Below are 16,132 nucleotides of genomic sequence, written 5' to 3'. Positions count from 1 at the left end.
TTTTTCCTAAAAGATCTCTAAGGAGGTTCAGAAGTAAATCACTACCTCCTCCGGCAATCAATTCTATTTTTGGTTGGTTCTAAGTGTTAGAAGGTTCTTCCTTAAACCAGGCTGATTCTATAACTTCCTTATATATGAAGTTTTCTACAACTTTTACCTATCCTTAACTTCTGTTTTTTGGAGCCAAGTAGAACAAGCCTAATCACCTCTTCCCTGATAGCCTTTCCAATTTTGAAGATAGCTATCATCTAAAACCAGAACCATCCTATTCGGGTTAAAATTTCCCAGTTTCCTTAATCATTACCTACAGAGCATGATCATGAAGCTCTTCAGGACAGTGGGCATTCTCTAGAATATCAATGTCTTTCCTAAAATGCAGTGCTCAGAATTAAATTTAAGACTCGAGTTATAGTTTGACCAGCACAGAGCACACCAGTATTATCACCTTCCTTGTTTTGGACACTATACATCAACTTTAGAATCAATGGTGATTCATATAGAATTTGCAGTTCCCTAAAACTCTGAGGTTTTTTCAGATGAATTATAAAGCAATACATCATTCACCTCATATTTGAGAAGTTTACTTTTTTTTAGACAAATATAAGGGTTTACATTTATCCCTTTAAAATCCATCTTACTGGATAAACAGTGGTTCAGTGTCTCTTGTCCTCTTCAACTTCTCAATGTCTTTTTTTTTTTTTTGAATCTTGATTCTGTCATTCACTCAATTAGCTATCTCTTCCAAATTTGTGCCTTTTGCAGATTTGATGAGCATACATTCTATGGCTTTACTCAAACTGTTGATAAAAATGTTAAACAGCACAAGGCCAGGCAGAGATCCCCAGACTACTCCACAAGAGACCTACCAAACTGATCTGGAAGAATTAATTATTATTTTGGGGGGTCAGGCCATCTTACTAGTTTCACAGACACCTAACCTTACTTTGCTCACATCTCTTCCTTTTTACTGTTCTCTCAGTAACCTGGTATGTAGTTCATCTGGGCTTGGTAACTAAGTCATCAAGTGCAATTAGGTACTCTCTTACTGTCTGCCTGTATATCCTGAGTTTCAACTTTCTATTAGCCATTTTCTTTCATTTCCAGGCCTAAGATTATTTTCCTTAGCAGAGGAAACAACTAAAATAAGACTTAAGTTCTATTTTCAGTTATCTTTGTCCAAATCAACCCAAGTCATGGCAATTTCCCTTTTGCAAATCTCCTCCCTGATATAGCTTCAAACAATTAAAACCCAAGCATAAAACGTTCAAACTGCTTTCATAGAGCCTGATTAAAACTTATATCTTCAAGCTCTCTGTGATAATATGAAATAGAACAGAGTATATTTTCCTCCAGGAAAATTATTTTTTATTGTAATCCTTAGTTTAACAAAAAAAAAAAAAAAGGATTGAAGCCAAAAGAATAATTGATTTCAGCTATTCTGAACTTCAAGAATTAATAACTTACCAATTCACGCCGTTTATCATCATCTGTAGCTTCATCTGTTAACTGTGCAAAAACTTCAGACAAAAATTTCTCATCTTCCTGCATGATAAATAACAATTACTACAAAATATTAACAATACATGATTTAGAAAATATAATAGGATTTCTTAAAGCAACAGCACTTTCAATAAATTACATATAACATTTCAGAGTAGATCTAAAATTCCAAGCTCTGTATATTTATCATTCAGGTGCAAAACCACCAGTATTTAAGTTCTCTATTAAACAGTACCATACTTAGTCAATAACTCCAAACTATTAGGAATATAACAATAATACAGATTTGATTAGATGGTTACTAATGTCTCTTAACTCTCAAACTCTGTAATTCTGTAACTAAGATTAACAAAGCAAAAAGGTTTCTGAGTGGTCAAGAAGAGGGCAGAAAGTCCATGCACATTTCAATCACAGGAGATCCTTTCAAGTCCTTAATCAGATATACTTTACTCTAAACACAAGTGTAGTAAAATAAATTATATAACTTTCTCAGGCCACAACAGATTATAAATTGGGGGTGATATGGAAGAATACTTCTTGGAGGAAGGTACAGTGATAAAAGAAAGAACAAATGACATTGAGGAAAGACAGAAAAACTATCAAAAACAGACACAAGAACTAAAAAACATATCACTCTGGAGCCATTTAGTGTAATAGCAAATAACACTTTTTCCAGTAAGACAGTATTTACAATGATGAGTTTGAGTTATAAAGAATTTATATTCAATATGCTAAAAAGGAAAGTATATAATTAACATACAAATTTCCACAAAAATTGCTTTAAAAGTTTTGGCATTTTTCGGGTTTGGGAATATTCATGTAGATGATCACCTCATTCCTCAAATAACTAGGTATATAAGATACTGTATAATTTTATAAAGATTGCAACACAGTTACAGAGTTACTTATATTTTCATGAAAGCAAAATCAAATTGTCCTTCAAAAAAATGAGGGATGTACCTCAAACACTTCCACCAGCCCTCACTTGAGAAGTCAACATCACAGATGTTAAACCATGTTCATGTGTGTGAGTGCATGCACACAAACGCACAGAGCCATTGTCAGAAACTAAATACTGGGAAAATAAATCATTAGCATGATCCAGTATGACATATCAGTTAAACTAATTTATCAATTCATCTTGGGCCTTAGTTTAATCATCTAAAATAAAAGTTTCATTAATGTAGCTTTTATTTATCTACAAAGTAATTCTTTTAAACCTCAAGGGATGCCCAAGTTATATAACCTCTTTGTGACTCAGTTCCCTCATTTGTAAAAATGTTAGATTTGATGGCCTCTAAGATTGTCTTCTTAGCTTTAAATCTTATGATTTTAGTTTCAGCAGGATGGGAAACAAGTCCATGTTTACCTTATCTAAGACATATCATGTCAATATAAAATTTGGTCATATTCTGACTCTTCTCAATCAATCTCTTCTACTCCCACTCTCATCCCACTTCTTTCCAGGCTGAAAAGTCCTAGCCATTTCTTTTGAAAAGACTTTCACCAAGAAAATACTCTATTTCTTTTACCATTTTGGTTGCCTTTTGCTTTCTCTTCCCTAGATCCATCACATCATTCTTAATTTGCATTAACTAAAACCACAGAAAGGATTGTAGATTATAGTTTTAAAAAAGAAAAAAAATTGCTTGCAAAGTTATTTCTGGCAATATATCTTTTTTGACAACGGTACACTGGGTTGACCTTGTTAGGGAGTCAATAGTCTACCATGAAGGACAACTACACCGCAGAGTGGTATACTTATAAGTACAGTTTGGATTACTTTTCCCTAAATCCTTAAATCTCAAATTATCAAATGTTACCAAATTTGCTTCTGTAGAACTTATTAATTTTATTTTCTTCCAGATATTTATGAATTTCTTTTCATTTAATATAAAAGAACTCTAAAATCAAATCCTTTTTTTTTTTTAAGGATAGGGATTATATATTTTGTCTTTTATGGCTCAATTGGGAGAAAGCACTATGACTGGACTGTTCCCCCAACACCAATAAAGAGTTTATGTTAATTACTAGGTGTATACTGAAAGAGACCAAAGAATGAGGAAAAGAGACCATATGTACTAAAATAATTATAGCTGCTCTTTCTCAGGTGGCAAAGATCTGCAAACTGATAGGGTGCCCATCAACTGGGGAATGGCTGAACAAATTATGGTATATGAATATGATAGACTACTGTGCTGTAAAAAGGGATGATACCAGAAACCTGGGAAGACTTGTATGAACTGATAGAGAATGAAGTGAACAGAACCAGGAGAACATTTTATACAGTATCAACAATACTGTAATGACAAACTACTTTAACAAACTTAGGAACTCTGATAAGCATGACTACTCACAACTCCTGAGGACTACTGATGAAAAACATGCTATCCACCTTCTCAGTAGAGAGATGATGGACTTTTAAGTGTAGATTAAGACTAATTTTTTTTTGGCATGGTCAATGGAGGAATTTATTTTGCTTGATTAAATATCTTAATAGCAAGGGTTTTTTTGCTTTCTTTGCAGGGAAGTGGAGGGTGGTGAAGTATGGATAGAAGGGAGAGAAGGTGAATCTTTATAAGACAATAAGATATAATTTTTAAAAAACTGTGTTGAGGTAGTTACATCCCCTTGCCTGTTCATTAAGGATGCAGTTTGTAATGGTAGAACAGATTTTCTGCTGAAAAGTTGCAAGTTCTTTATAGGGTTCAAACCTGTGACCCTGGCTTCATTTAATCATAATCTTATCAATCAAAGGCAGATGAAAGTTATTTCCAAGTCACATTGTACAATTCAACAGAGGCACCTCAGTTGCGCTACATCAGAAGTTCCAAAGTTATTCTCAAGCAGAGTTTAGATCTCACAGCTAACAAAAATCATTAAAAGGATATTCCTCATAAAATTCCTGGTTCTGGCCATATTTCTTGGTAGTGTCTTTTCAATTTGTAAACTTTCTTGAGTCAATATGACCCCCCAAAAGGATGAAACTTCAACATTAAAAGGGAATGGTTGAAATGTAGGGGATAAGAATTATGATACTCAGGAAAGTAGGAAAACCCACACATCAAGAAACTTGGACGTTCTATTTCAGTGGTGTACTTTTTTATACCTTGGGCAGAAAATGAATTATCAAAACTAGTTAAAGAACATAGTTCTACTCTCAGAGAAGGTCAGTGCAAATATCTAAGAGAGGGGTTGGGGAGGAGGTGGTGTTGGTGATGGGAAGGCAATTTTCCTTCAGAGGATTGTAATGAACCTTGGCTTTTGGGTTCAGAAAAGACTAGGGTTGTACTTAGGCATCATCTGCATAAAGAAAATTGAATTGACAAGGTCCCCAAGAATAGAGAGGGAAAGGGGCTCAAAATAGAGCAATGAGATATATTCACAGTTAAAGCACTGCCTATGAATGATGACACAACAAAGGAGACAGGTGGAACAGACAGGTACGAAGATATCTGAGAAAGAGAAAGAGCATGAGGGCAAGAGAGAGAAAGAGGGCAAGAGAGGGGGGGAGAAGGGAGCACACTCAAGAGCTTGCAGTGTTGGGGGGGAGGGAGAAACACAAGGAAAAAAGGTCAGCAGTACCACATACAAAGGTCAAGAAGGATAAGGATTGAGAAAAGTCAATAAGCATTGGTAACTTTGGAGAGAACAAATGCAGCTGAGTGCCAGGTTTGAAGATCAGATCACAAGGGCTTGAATAGTAATAAAAGCAGAAATAGAAACAAAGAAAAACCAGCTTTTTCTAGGAGTTTGGTTGTGAAGGGGAACAGAGATGCAGGACAGAGCAAGAGCTAGGCAGGATGTTAGAAATCATTCAGCCCCCTAATATTTTAAAACTTAGGTAAAACAAAACATCAATTAATAAATATTCAAGTAATATGACCCCTCAAATATTTAGCATTATTCTAAAATTCAAAGGTACAGGAAAAAGAACACATCCCACCAATACATCTCAATCACAACCTCAACAGCTCTCTTCTAAATCTTTACACAAAAAAGTTCTTTTAGAAATCATTTCGAAAGATTCATTAAAATTACTCAACTTCAAAGACTTGAAAATTCCATATCTTGTCAGATAGATCTAACAAGTACTGATTCAATTTTGCTGGGAGGGGGAAGGAGGAGAGCATGAGATACAATCATCTAGTTTTAGGAAAAGGATGGGCAACCAGGGGGTGAAATATGTAAAGTACCAGGCCTGAAGTCAGGAAGACTCATCTTCCTGAATTCAAATCTGGCCTCAGACATTTGGCTGTGTGATCCTGGCCAAGTTACTTAATCCTGTTAACCTCAGTTTCCTAATCTATAAAATAAGCTGAGGAAGGAAATGGCAAACTGCTTTAATATCTTGGCCAAGAAAACCCCAAATGAGGTCATGAAGAGACAGACACAACTAAAATCACTCAATATTTTTAGGAACAAGCTTTCTCAATTAATAGAGAGAAGATAGGCTGATTTCCTGTTTCAGAAAGGAGAGGGTCTTACTTTGCAATTTCTATGGGAACTATATCGCCAACTTGTGGATGTTTAAGAATTTTCTACATTAAGACTTTGAGATACCCAGTATAAATGAAAGCATTGGAATCTAGAGCTTTTTAGACTGGTATCATAGGTCTCTCTAAAACGCCAGAAAAGACAAAAAGAAAATCTGTTTGAATGCAATCAGTAATAATGTAGCAGTCATTCCAAAGAAAACATTTATTAAGCACTTACTATAAGTAATGCATTGTTCTAAATATGTGCTGTCTGTTATATAGCAAAATAATTCTTCAGCATGAGAAAAAACTATTTTTTTTCCTAGTAGTTATTAAAAGATTTGCCTTAAACACCCTTACTCTTTCTATCCAGTCCCTCTCTGGGGAAATATAATTACAGCTTCCAGGCTAATGTGATCTTACTCAGGGCAAGGACAGGTTCATTTTTATCTTAGCATCTAAAGCATTTATGGTGAAATCTGGCTTCAAATGCTTGTTTATTTCTTGCTCTGAAAAGCAGATGATCTTATTTGTAATTTTTGTGGGAAGTACCTCCATCTTGTCAACTTATTTTCTTAAGTGGAGTAAAATTAAATGGATAGAGGTATGCAGAGCTGACTATTCCATGTGTTGCACTATGGCCCCATAAGCACCATGCTTAGAGTAAACCAGCATAGACATATTATGATTTAGTATGATTATTACACTTAGATTATTGGATTTTATGTAAAGACTTTCTAATCTGCTAGGCTGTGCCAGAGTGTGTCTTTGAAAACCCATTCCTTGATGAGATATCAGAATAAGGCAGAAAGGCCCAAAACTGACTGTATTTTTTGCCTGAGGACCAACCAAACTAAGTTGGGAAGCTCATCATATGGTTGGTTCCTTTTATTCAGCCCAGAAATTCTAGAAGAACAGTTGCCAAGTTATAAAAGGCTTATGATCTACCTGGAGGAAAGAGTATTTACCAATGAAATACGTACTCACATCACTGAAGCATTTACACTTTATGTAGAATTTGTTAGTTAGAACTCTATGCAATGTGTCAAGCTAATCGATTTCCTTCTTACCTACTGGTATCCATATCAACACTACTTAGTAACATTAAGTAGTACTAGAAAGACTTCCTGATTTAAATACCATTTTAAGAACTGAAGTATGTACCCAGGAAATAATCCCTTAAAAAATTACATTATTAAACTAATAGATGAACATGGATCTATAAATCTCATAAAACATATAACATTAAGATTTCTTTGAAACAATCATCAACAAGACTACCTATTTTTTGAAGTTGTATTTCATTTACACAATAGCAATCTATTGATTAAAAAAGACAAACTATCTGAACTGTAAAGTATTAAAAATATTCACAGATCAAGATGAAATGTGATTAGTTGGGAGAAATTATTCTAAAAACACATAAGACCATACTTATGATTTATTATGTATTCCTTTTAGACATACTCCGACACTGATGTAGAAATACATCTAACTTACTAAATGGCAACTTGAAAACCAGAAAATGTTGCACATGGAAGCTTTTATACCATCTCTAAGTCTAGCCTGGCTCAACTTCCATCTTTCTGGAACTAAAACTGAACTGGCCACCTGCCAGCTGATGAGACAGCAGTCAGACTATTTTTGGCACATTAATATCCCAAAGTTGGACCTGTGAACAGAAAAGGGGACTAATGGCAGTTTTCTTCTTCGTTAGGTTACCAAACCTTAGGAGTCATGAGAAAATGTGTTATAGGTAAAGGGATAGCCTGGCAAAAGTGGGTCATATAGTCACTGGTATGCTAATAAATGTTCAACAACTGGCTCCCCCAAAACCTCCACACAACACACCTTTAAAATTTAATCTGCATTATAAATTTTCTCCCTCACTTTCCTGAGGCTAGACAACCAACAAAAACAATAAGTCAAGCACTAATTTCTAGTGGTTGCTGATTTCTGGGGAGTAAATGCTCACACTGAAAATTTAACAACTGGCCATCATGAGCCAGTATGAACTGGTTTCAGTACACCACTGGCCATAGTAGTAGATTAGAATAAGGGATAATGGTTGGCTAACAGAATCACAAAGAGTACCTCACAAAACAGCATTAATTACATAATAAATATTTGCTATCTAATATGTAAAAAACCAAAGGTAAATTATCAAGTTAGTATTTATCATGTATTATATATAATGTAGTAACTAAAGCAGTTCTACTTTTGTCATTAAGATTCAACAGATTAATAACAAATTTTATGTGAATATCCTTTTTAAAACCCCCAAATATACAGACCAAATCAATTGCTTGTCATCTATATAACCTGATTTTTTTATAAGTTAAAAATAAGTAATGTCCCCTCCCTTTAATTTGTCAATCATCACACCTACAATGATTACTGAGTTATTTAGATACTTAGAGGTTATTTTTTCATCACTAGAGAATGTTTTAAAAGAATCTAAAGTTTCAAATGGCTACATTGAAGCACACAAATATAAAAGGTGATGTGATTTTAAAAGTCAAAGCTGCTAAAAACTGTTATCACATGTGACAAGTAACAAAGTTACATAGTTGTAACAGAGCTTGTAAAGTTTTAAGAATTTGGTAACCACTAAATGTCTCAAAATCTTCTCATACTCACCTGCAACATGCTGACAATCTCAACTTTGTTGAAGAAAATAAAGGAAGTAAGAGTAGAAAGAAAATTCTCTTCAAAAACAGATGGTGTTGGTAAAATGATGTCCTGAATGTATTGTACCCTGTAAGTCTGATGGATCTTTTGCCTAAGTTCAGAGTCTGTTATTGGTATAACTTCTTTAAATTTTGCCGTTTTGGTCAAGAATTCCCTATGCCTTTTTGGCTGAGCCAAAGCAGGATCATACTCAAGGCATCCCACGACATCCATAATACACTCATCAGAAAACATCACCTCAAACAGAGTTGCTTTATTTAGGAATAATATTCCTCTAATTATTTCATACAAATGGTGTAAGCCTTCAGTGTTCTCTAGGTTTTCACAAACTTGGAAAAGTTGCAGTAGTTTTTTAATATAACCTTCATTTTCCAAGGCCAGTGCTAACTTTTCCCTACGAATAGGTGAGGAGAGAACTGAGGTAACCAAGTCAGCAATCTCTTCAAGTTTGTTGAGTTCACATGTAGGCAGGTCAATCAAATGACTGGTTTCAGGCATTTCTTCAAATCGTTCTTCTTCTGACTCATCAATGAGGTCCTGGGTGACTTCCACTGAAGGGTCTTTACCTTGAACCTAACAATAAAAACAAGCAAAATTGGTTATTTCCTATTACACAAAAATAACATTTTGGGAAAGAAATTCTAACAACCATTGTGTTTAAGAACATGTCAAAATTAATACATCAAGATTCTGATTTAAAATAGTCAAAGTTTAGTATGTTCTACTGATAAAGCCTTTAAGAATACATGGTCAGCTCCATACCACAATGCTTCCTGGGAGTATGTAAGTTTATGGTGATAAAATTGTAAACAAAATAAAAAAAACCCAACCTATATATAATTATTTCATAATATTTGTAATTATGAAAAATTAAGCTATTCTAATAAAGAATTAAAATACAAGTTGCCCCAAGGTTCTTTCCCTTAGAATGTGAAATCACCTTTTCTGGACCTAAAAACACTAGACATTTCTTGAAGGAGTAAGTATACACTACTTCCATTGCAACAGGAAGATTTATATTTGGCTCAAACTTAAGGCAATACAAATAAATATCCAAAATTAGCTTGAAAAGGCTTCTAAAGAGCTGTAAAAGTGGTATTTTCATCTAACTTCATTTTACTTGCTTTGAGGAAGTATGTCTCTCATTCAAGGTTGGTCCTCATATAACAAGATAACTAAATCTAAAGACTTTCCTAATAATACCTATGAGGGCCTGAGTACATTTTACTGACTCAGTGTACCCAGGCAAAATTCCAAACCATAATGAGGGAAAGCAAGCCTTTAATAAAGGAATATCACCGTAAAAATCATCTGGCAAGTGCTATTTAATCATCTTACAACAAACTCTCTTATATCTAATACTTAGTTAAAATTCTACCCTAATAACGTAGCAATTAATAGTTCTGCATGCATGACACTTTCAACTTAGGTAGGAAGTTCATAGTATGAGTATTATTATGTTGTTAAACTGAATTCCAGACAAGAAATAGGTCTGTAAAACTCCAATAAAAGTCCAAGAGCAGAAGTGAGTCTGCCATAACTGTTCTGTCACAACGTAGCAATCTTTAATTCCCTTATCATTATTTACCTCAAAACAAGTCCCAACTACCCACCAGAAAAATGCCAATACTTTACGTTACTATAATTTTTATCATTATGGGAACCACCTAAGCCAAAACACAAATTCTATGACTTAAAAATTAAGTCCTACGTTGTTGCCAAAAGTCAACAGAGATTAACTGACTTGACCACAATCACATACCCATCAAGAGCCAATACAAAGGTTCTGAATTATTCTTGAGTTCTCCACACATGCCTCTCTAGTCAACAAGCATGTTCTATGCTGGGCACACAAAAGTAAAACCACTGTTTTTTCCCTCAAGAAGCTCACATTCCAACTAAGTAAAGATTAAGAAAATGTACATTCAAGTCAATACAGTATGGATGGAACGTGCACTCAGTGGGGTGATGAGAAAGGGGCCTGGGAAAAACTTCCTGTAAAAGGTGGGATTTGAGTTGAGTCAAAGTAAAAGCCCAGGCCATAGATGAGGAAACAGCATTTTAGGCATATGACATGTAAGAGCCAAGAAAAATAAAAGACACATACCAAAGACAAAGGATTCAGTAAGGACAGACTGTTTACTTTGTATATATGTAAAATGCAAAATGTATGTCTAAGATTATCATTGATAATCAATAGTTACTAAGTAACAATTCTTATTAATATTGTTAATAAGTGTAGTTATAAAAATAATGCTCAATAATTAATAAAAAATAATAAGATTAGGAAAAGTCTAAGTATGATAGGAATTTAAAAAGTGAAACCATTTAGGAGCAGCTAAAAACAGTAATTATTTTATACAAATGGGGTAAAACAAGAAGAATCAATACAGAGGAATTGGATAGGGAAGAAGGCCATAAGGAAGGGTGTTTAAGAGGGAATAATACATATACATACATATGTGTGTGTATGTGTGTGTGTGTGTGTATTTAGAAGAGTGTAAAAGTCTTCTAAATTTAGAAGAAATAAAAATGGTAAGGGGATAGGGGAGAGGAGAGAAGACAAGGGAAGGATCTTTAGAGGGGAGGGTGAGGGAACAAGTAAAAGGGTGGGCATAGAATGGTATTTGGATTGATGAGAATGGGAGGATAAGAGACGGATCTCTAGAGGGGAAGGAGAGGGAATAGGTTATAGGGCTACAGAAGGGTGTTTAGATTTTTGGGAATGGGAGGATAGGGGAGGGATCCTTGGAGGGGGGTAGGCAAATAATAGGAGGGCAAGGTTACCGGTAGAAGTAACGTAGAAGAGGCAGGAGGGACAGGAAACAAGTATGTACAAACATAAAAACAAAGATCAGGAGCAAAATTTGTTTGGGAAAGTATATGTGTATATCTATAGCTATAGAGAAATATATCCACAATTAATTCTAGCCTTCCGCGGGGGCGAGAGAAGAGGAGAAAAGAACAAAGTTTAAAAAAAAGTGCACAGCAGAGAACAGAAGAAAACTTACAAGGAAGCAAAGAAAAGATGGACAGCTCTTAACATAATGTGTAGTATTTATCACACAGGCTTTCTTGAAATGAAAATTTATTGTTGCATTTTTTGAATCCTCTCATGTTCTGCTATGCACATGATATGCTTTTTCCCCCTTTCTTACTTTCTATTTACATTCTAATATTTAAGCTTTTGGTATGTTTTTGTTTCTTTTCTCTATTCTGTATTTGTGTTCTGGTGACTGAGTCTAAAATAAAAAGATCAAAGCAGTTCATAAGACCTATTTCAAATATTTATAATGCAACTAGATGTACAATTATTTTTAGGCCAAAGGTATTCTCTGCTTAATTGAAGTTCACTTAAATTAATTCTCAGGAAATCCATAAATAATGACACAAAAATAGCAGCTTATGATGCTAGAACTATAGATTCTCATTTGTTTCTCCTAACAGTCCAATTAAATAAGCAATGCCACTACAATCATCATCTTCATCTTTATTTTATACTTGAAGAAATAATTTCATAGTGTGACTTGCTTAAAATCACAAAAGGAACCCCACAGCAAAGGAAGACATAAGTCAATTCTTCTGTGTCTAGTGCTCTTAATACTACAGTAAGCTGCCTCTGCTCAAAGATAATCGTTTCTATTAACATAGCACTTTAAAAGGTACTTACAAAAATCTCATTGGACCCTAACATTCCTGTGAGGCAGGACTGCTAAAAGCATCATTATGTCCATCGTATGAAATGCAATGTGGAGTAGCAGACAAAATGTTAAAAAAAAAAAAAAAAGTTGAAATCAGTAAGACCTGGATTCAAATTCCCCGGCTGACACGTATGGGCTCTGAAACCTGGGTAATTCACAGAACTTTTCAGAGTCCTAGGCAAATAATATAAGTTGCAAAGAAGGTTCTGGTCTGTACTTATTGAGGGAAGTTCCCTTATCTGGGAATTCACTCTACCAATGAAATAAGAGGTCCAGTTCTATCCTTATCCCCACCATACTTATGAAACAACTGAGGCTTACAAAGGTTAATAAACACTATGCCCAAAACTACAGGAACAACCAATTAGTGGCAGAACCTAGATTCCAAGTTGTCTTCTTACAAGTCTAATGTTCTTTCCGTTATATTATACTGTAACAACATTCTCTGAACTTAAAAGAATTTGAGATCCAACGACATACTGTTATCCCTATTGTCTGGAATGCAAGTAACCAGTTAATACATAATAGTGATCAACAGACTGTCAGACTCTGGTTAAACAAACACTATTTCAGTTTGAGTCTAGCTTAAATGCAAGAGTTTGATTATTATCATAGAAACAATATGTAAGCAGGCTGAGGCTGAGTAACTATGAGTATACAATGGAAATCAATGCAAAAATAGGATCTAATAAATTCACTTTACAGAAAACTTATAGCGTGCTTCTACTTTCCTACCTAAAAAGGTATGTGTATTATGAAATGGAAAAAAGGATCTAAATAGTAGCTGAGTATATAGTGAAAATGCTGATACAACTGGAAGGCATAAAAGAAAGAGGCAGAACAGTTCTAAGATTATCAAAAATGAGTCTTGACCCCAATTAGGATATGGTTTATATATTACTGGCTATTATCAGACTAATTGCTAACTCCAAAAGGAAGCCACAGAAAAGCCTTTGATCAAAGAAGTAGTTAGAGAGAGGATCAAGATAATAAAGAAAGTTCAAACTATGAATTTGTTAAGATACGTGCGAAAGTCAAGTCATATTTTTCAAGGTGTGCACTGCTGCCAAAACTCTACATTTAACATTTAATCTCAATCTCTCAAAAGTTAAGTGAAATAGGTGGAATAAGAAAAATTATGGACCACTTACTGTCAATGTCATCAATTTAATGCAATTAAACTTAAAAAATTAAAATGATTTAGGTTTTATTTATATGACTTTGTGGAACTACAATCAAATGCTTCCCAGATGCCAGTGGAATTCCTCAATAAGATTTTTTAATATGTATTTTTATACTGCTCTTGCAACAGAAAATGGTTAAACACCCTAAGGAAAGCACTATTCTAAGGTGTTGATATTTCAAGAACTTTAGGGGCTACATGATACTTAGCATAAAATGCTAAGGAGTGGGCTAAAAATCTAAGGTCAGATTCAGTTCAGTAAACATTAAGTACTTTTGTACTTAATGTACACGTAACTGTACGTCTATGAAGTGGGCACAGGTAATGTGTTGGGCCCAGAGTCAGAAAGACCTGAGTTCAAATTTTGCAGTTGAGTAGAAGATGGATTGGAGAAGAAAAGAGACTGGAAACAGGAAGATCAATTAAGAGGTTACTGGAATAATTCAATTAATAGATTATGAAACTAACGTGATAGAATATTATCATGCTGTAAGAAACAAAGGTGACAGTTTCAAAGAAACCTGAAAATACTTGTATATACTGATACAGAATAAAATAAATAGAACTGAGAAAAATTAATACAATAACATGACTGTAAATACAAACAACTTGGAAAGACTTTAGAACTCTGATAAATGCATAAGATTCATGATGATATATGCTGCCTACCTCCTGAGAGATGATGAATTCAATATGGCAGATTAAGACTTAGGGGATTTATTTTGCTTCATTTTATGTGTCTGTAACAAGGGACATTTTTTTTAGGGGGGGAGAGGAAGAGTGAAGATGGTGGATTTTTGGTGATTAAAAAAAAATGAAGTTAAATTTTTTTAAATTGGGCCTGAACTAGGGAAGAGGCTCCATAAATAGAGAGAAGTGGGCTGGTATGAAAGTAGGCTAGACAGGACTTGGCAACTGTGAGGGAGTATGAGTGGAGACTGACTCCAAGGTTGGAAACGTAGATAAATGATGGTGCCATCAACAGAAACAGGGAAGTCTGGAGGAGAGTTAGCTAGCACAACATACAAGTTCTACTTTGCACATGCTGAGTTGGAGATATTTATGGCACATCCAGGTAAGAGATGTCTAGCAGATAGCTGGCAATAAGGAACTGGATCAGGGAGGGATAGCAACAGATATATAGAGGTGTAAGTCACCTACACAGAGATAATAAGTGAACCCCCTGGAGCTGATGAAATCACCAAGAAAGAAAATTTAGAGAGGGAAAAAATTTTAGAGGCAGAAAAGAGGGTTCAGGATGAGCATTAGGGAAAACCCACATTTAATAGGAGGAAGCAAAAGGATGACTCAACAAAGCAATATATAAGAGTCATAAAGGTTGTTAGAGAAGCCCAGGGAAAAGCTTTGAGAAAAACTAATTGAACCAGGACTTGTCACCCAAATAAACTTCCAGATGGAATAAGGTGGGTCTTTTATTACAACTATTACTTAATCAATACAGCAGGAACACTGCCTCTAGACTTAGAGGACCTGGGTTCAAACCCTCCCTCTTGATGCTCAATCCTTGTGTGGCTTCGGGCAAATCACATAATTCCCTGGGCCAAAGTATCTTCATCTGTAAAATGAGGGGATTAGATTAGACATCCACTGGGCCTCTCCAGTTCAACATCTATGACCCTATACTGTTAATGGAGAACCCAAGAAAACACATGACAGTAGGCGGATACCTAGTATTGCCCCAGACTCTTCTAGCTGGGGAACCACTAAGGGGTTCAACTAAAGATTCTTAAACCTTACTTAAATTGTGGGCCACTTTGGCAGTCTGGTAAAGCTACAGACCATTTCTCAGAAAATTATTGCACACATTAATAATTAAAAGAAATTCTAAACTTTAGAGGTTAGTGGGAAAAAAGATGTAATTTTCCCCCCATCAAGTACACAGACACTATGACACCCATCTGTGGACCCCCTCTAACTACCAAACTCAGAACCTCAAGGCTAAACAGATAAGCCAGTATCTTTTTTTTTTGAAGACTGATAAGAGAATAACTGTATTGAAAGAAATTGTTCTGTACTGCACTGAGACCTACAATCTAGTTTTGGCTTTGTCATTATCAGTTGTATTGCCTTAGATATAAACCGCTTGAGTAATTACATGTCATACATGAACTTCCCATTTTCATAGAATACAATAGAGTGTACTTATTAAAACTCTAATAGCCTTAATTTAATTGCAAGGAATTTCAGTGACATCTATAAGAGGATGTTCCAAAAGTTTTAGTACAGTTTTAAGGCTTTAGTAGCTTAAAAATACACTAAGATTTTTGCAATACTCTCTATATATCAGGGCACTGTGCTAAGTACAAGAGATAAAACGACAAGAAAAATCTCTACCCTGAAGGAGCTTACATTCTACTAGAGAAAACAATTTATACATAATAAAAGTATATACGAAATAAACAGAAGACTAAAAATTAAAATTAAAAGTAAAGACAAGACTAATACCCTACATTTCATTCCCATATTAGAATGTAAGCCCTTTGGGAGAAGGAACTGTTTCATTCTTTGAATACAAAATAGGCATTTAATAAATTCTCTGTGATTGATGAAAAGTAGTT

The 16,132-nt window shown here is 34.7% G+C and overlaps 1 protein-coding gene across 2 annotated transcripts in view; it reads right to left on the bottom strand.

Moving 5' to 3' along the window:
* PPP4R3B (protein phosphatase 4 regulatory subunit 3B) overlaps positions 1 to 16,132 on the bottom strand; it is an 86,584-nt gene that overhangs the window by 39,126 nt on the left and 31,326 nt on the right. For both annotated transcript variants that reach the window (XM_072635520.1, XM_072635519.1), the window contains exons 4-5: positions 8,619 to 9,242; positions 1,465 to 1,542 (exon numbers count right to left, since the gene is read on the bottom strand). In XM_072635520.1, the coding sequence (XP_072491621.1) occupies positions 1,465 to 1,542; positions 8,619 to 9,242 (702 nt within the window). The remainder of the gene's footprint in view (positions 1 to 1,464; positions 1,543 to 8,618; positions 9,243 to 16,132) is intronic.

Source organism: Notamacropus eugenii, chromosome 1, assembly GCF_028372415.1.
Source record: "Notamacropus eugenii isolate mMacEug1 chromosome 1, mMacEug1.pri_v2, whole genome shotgun sequence".
Classification (NCBI taxonomy): domain Eukaryota; kingdom Metazoa; phylum Chordata; class Mammalia; order Diprotodontia; family Macropodidae; genus Notamacropus; species Notamacropus eugenii.
The sequence above is the reverse complement of the archived record's forward strand: the minus strand, read 5'-3'. Positions and strand labels throughout refer to the sequence as shown.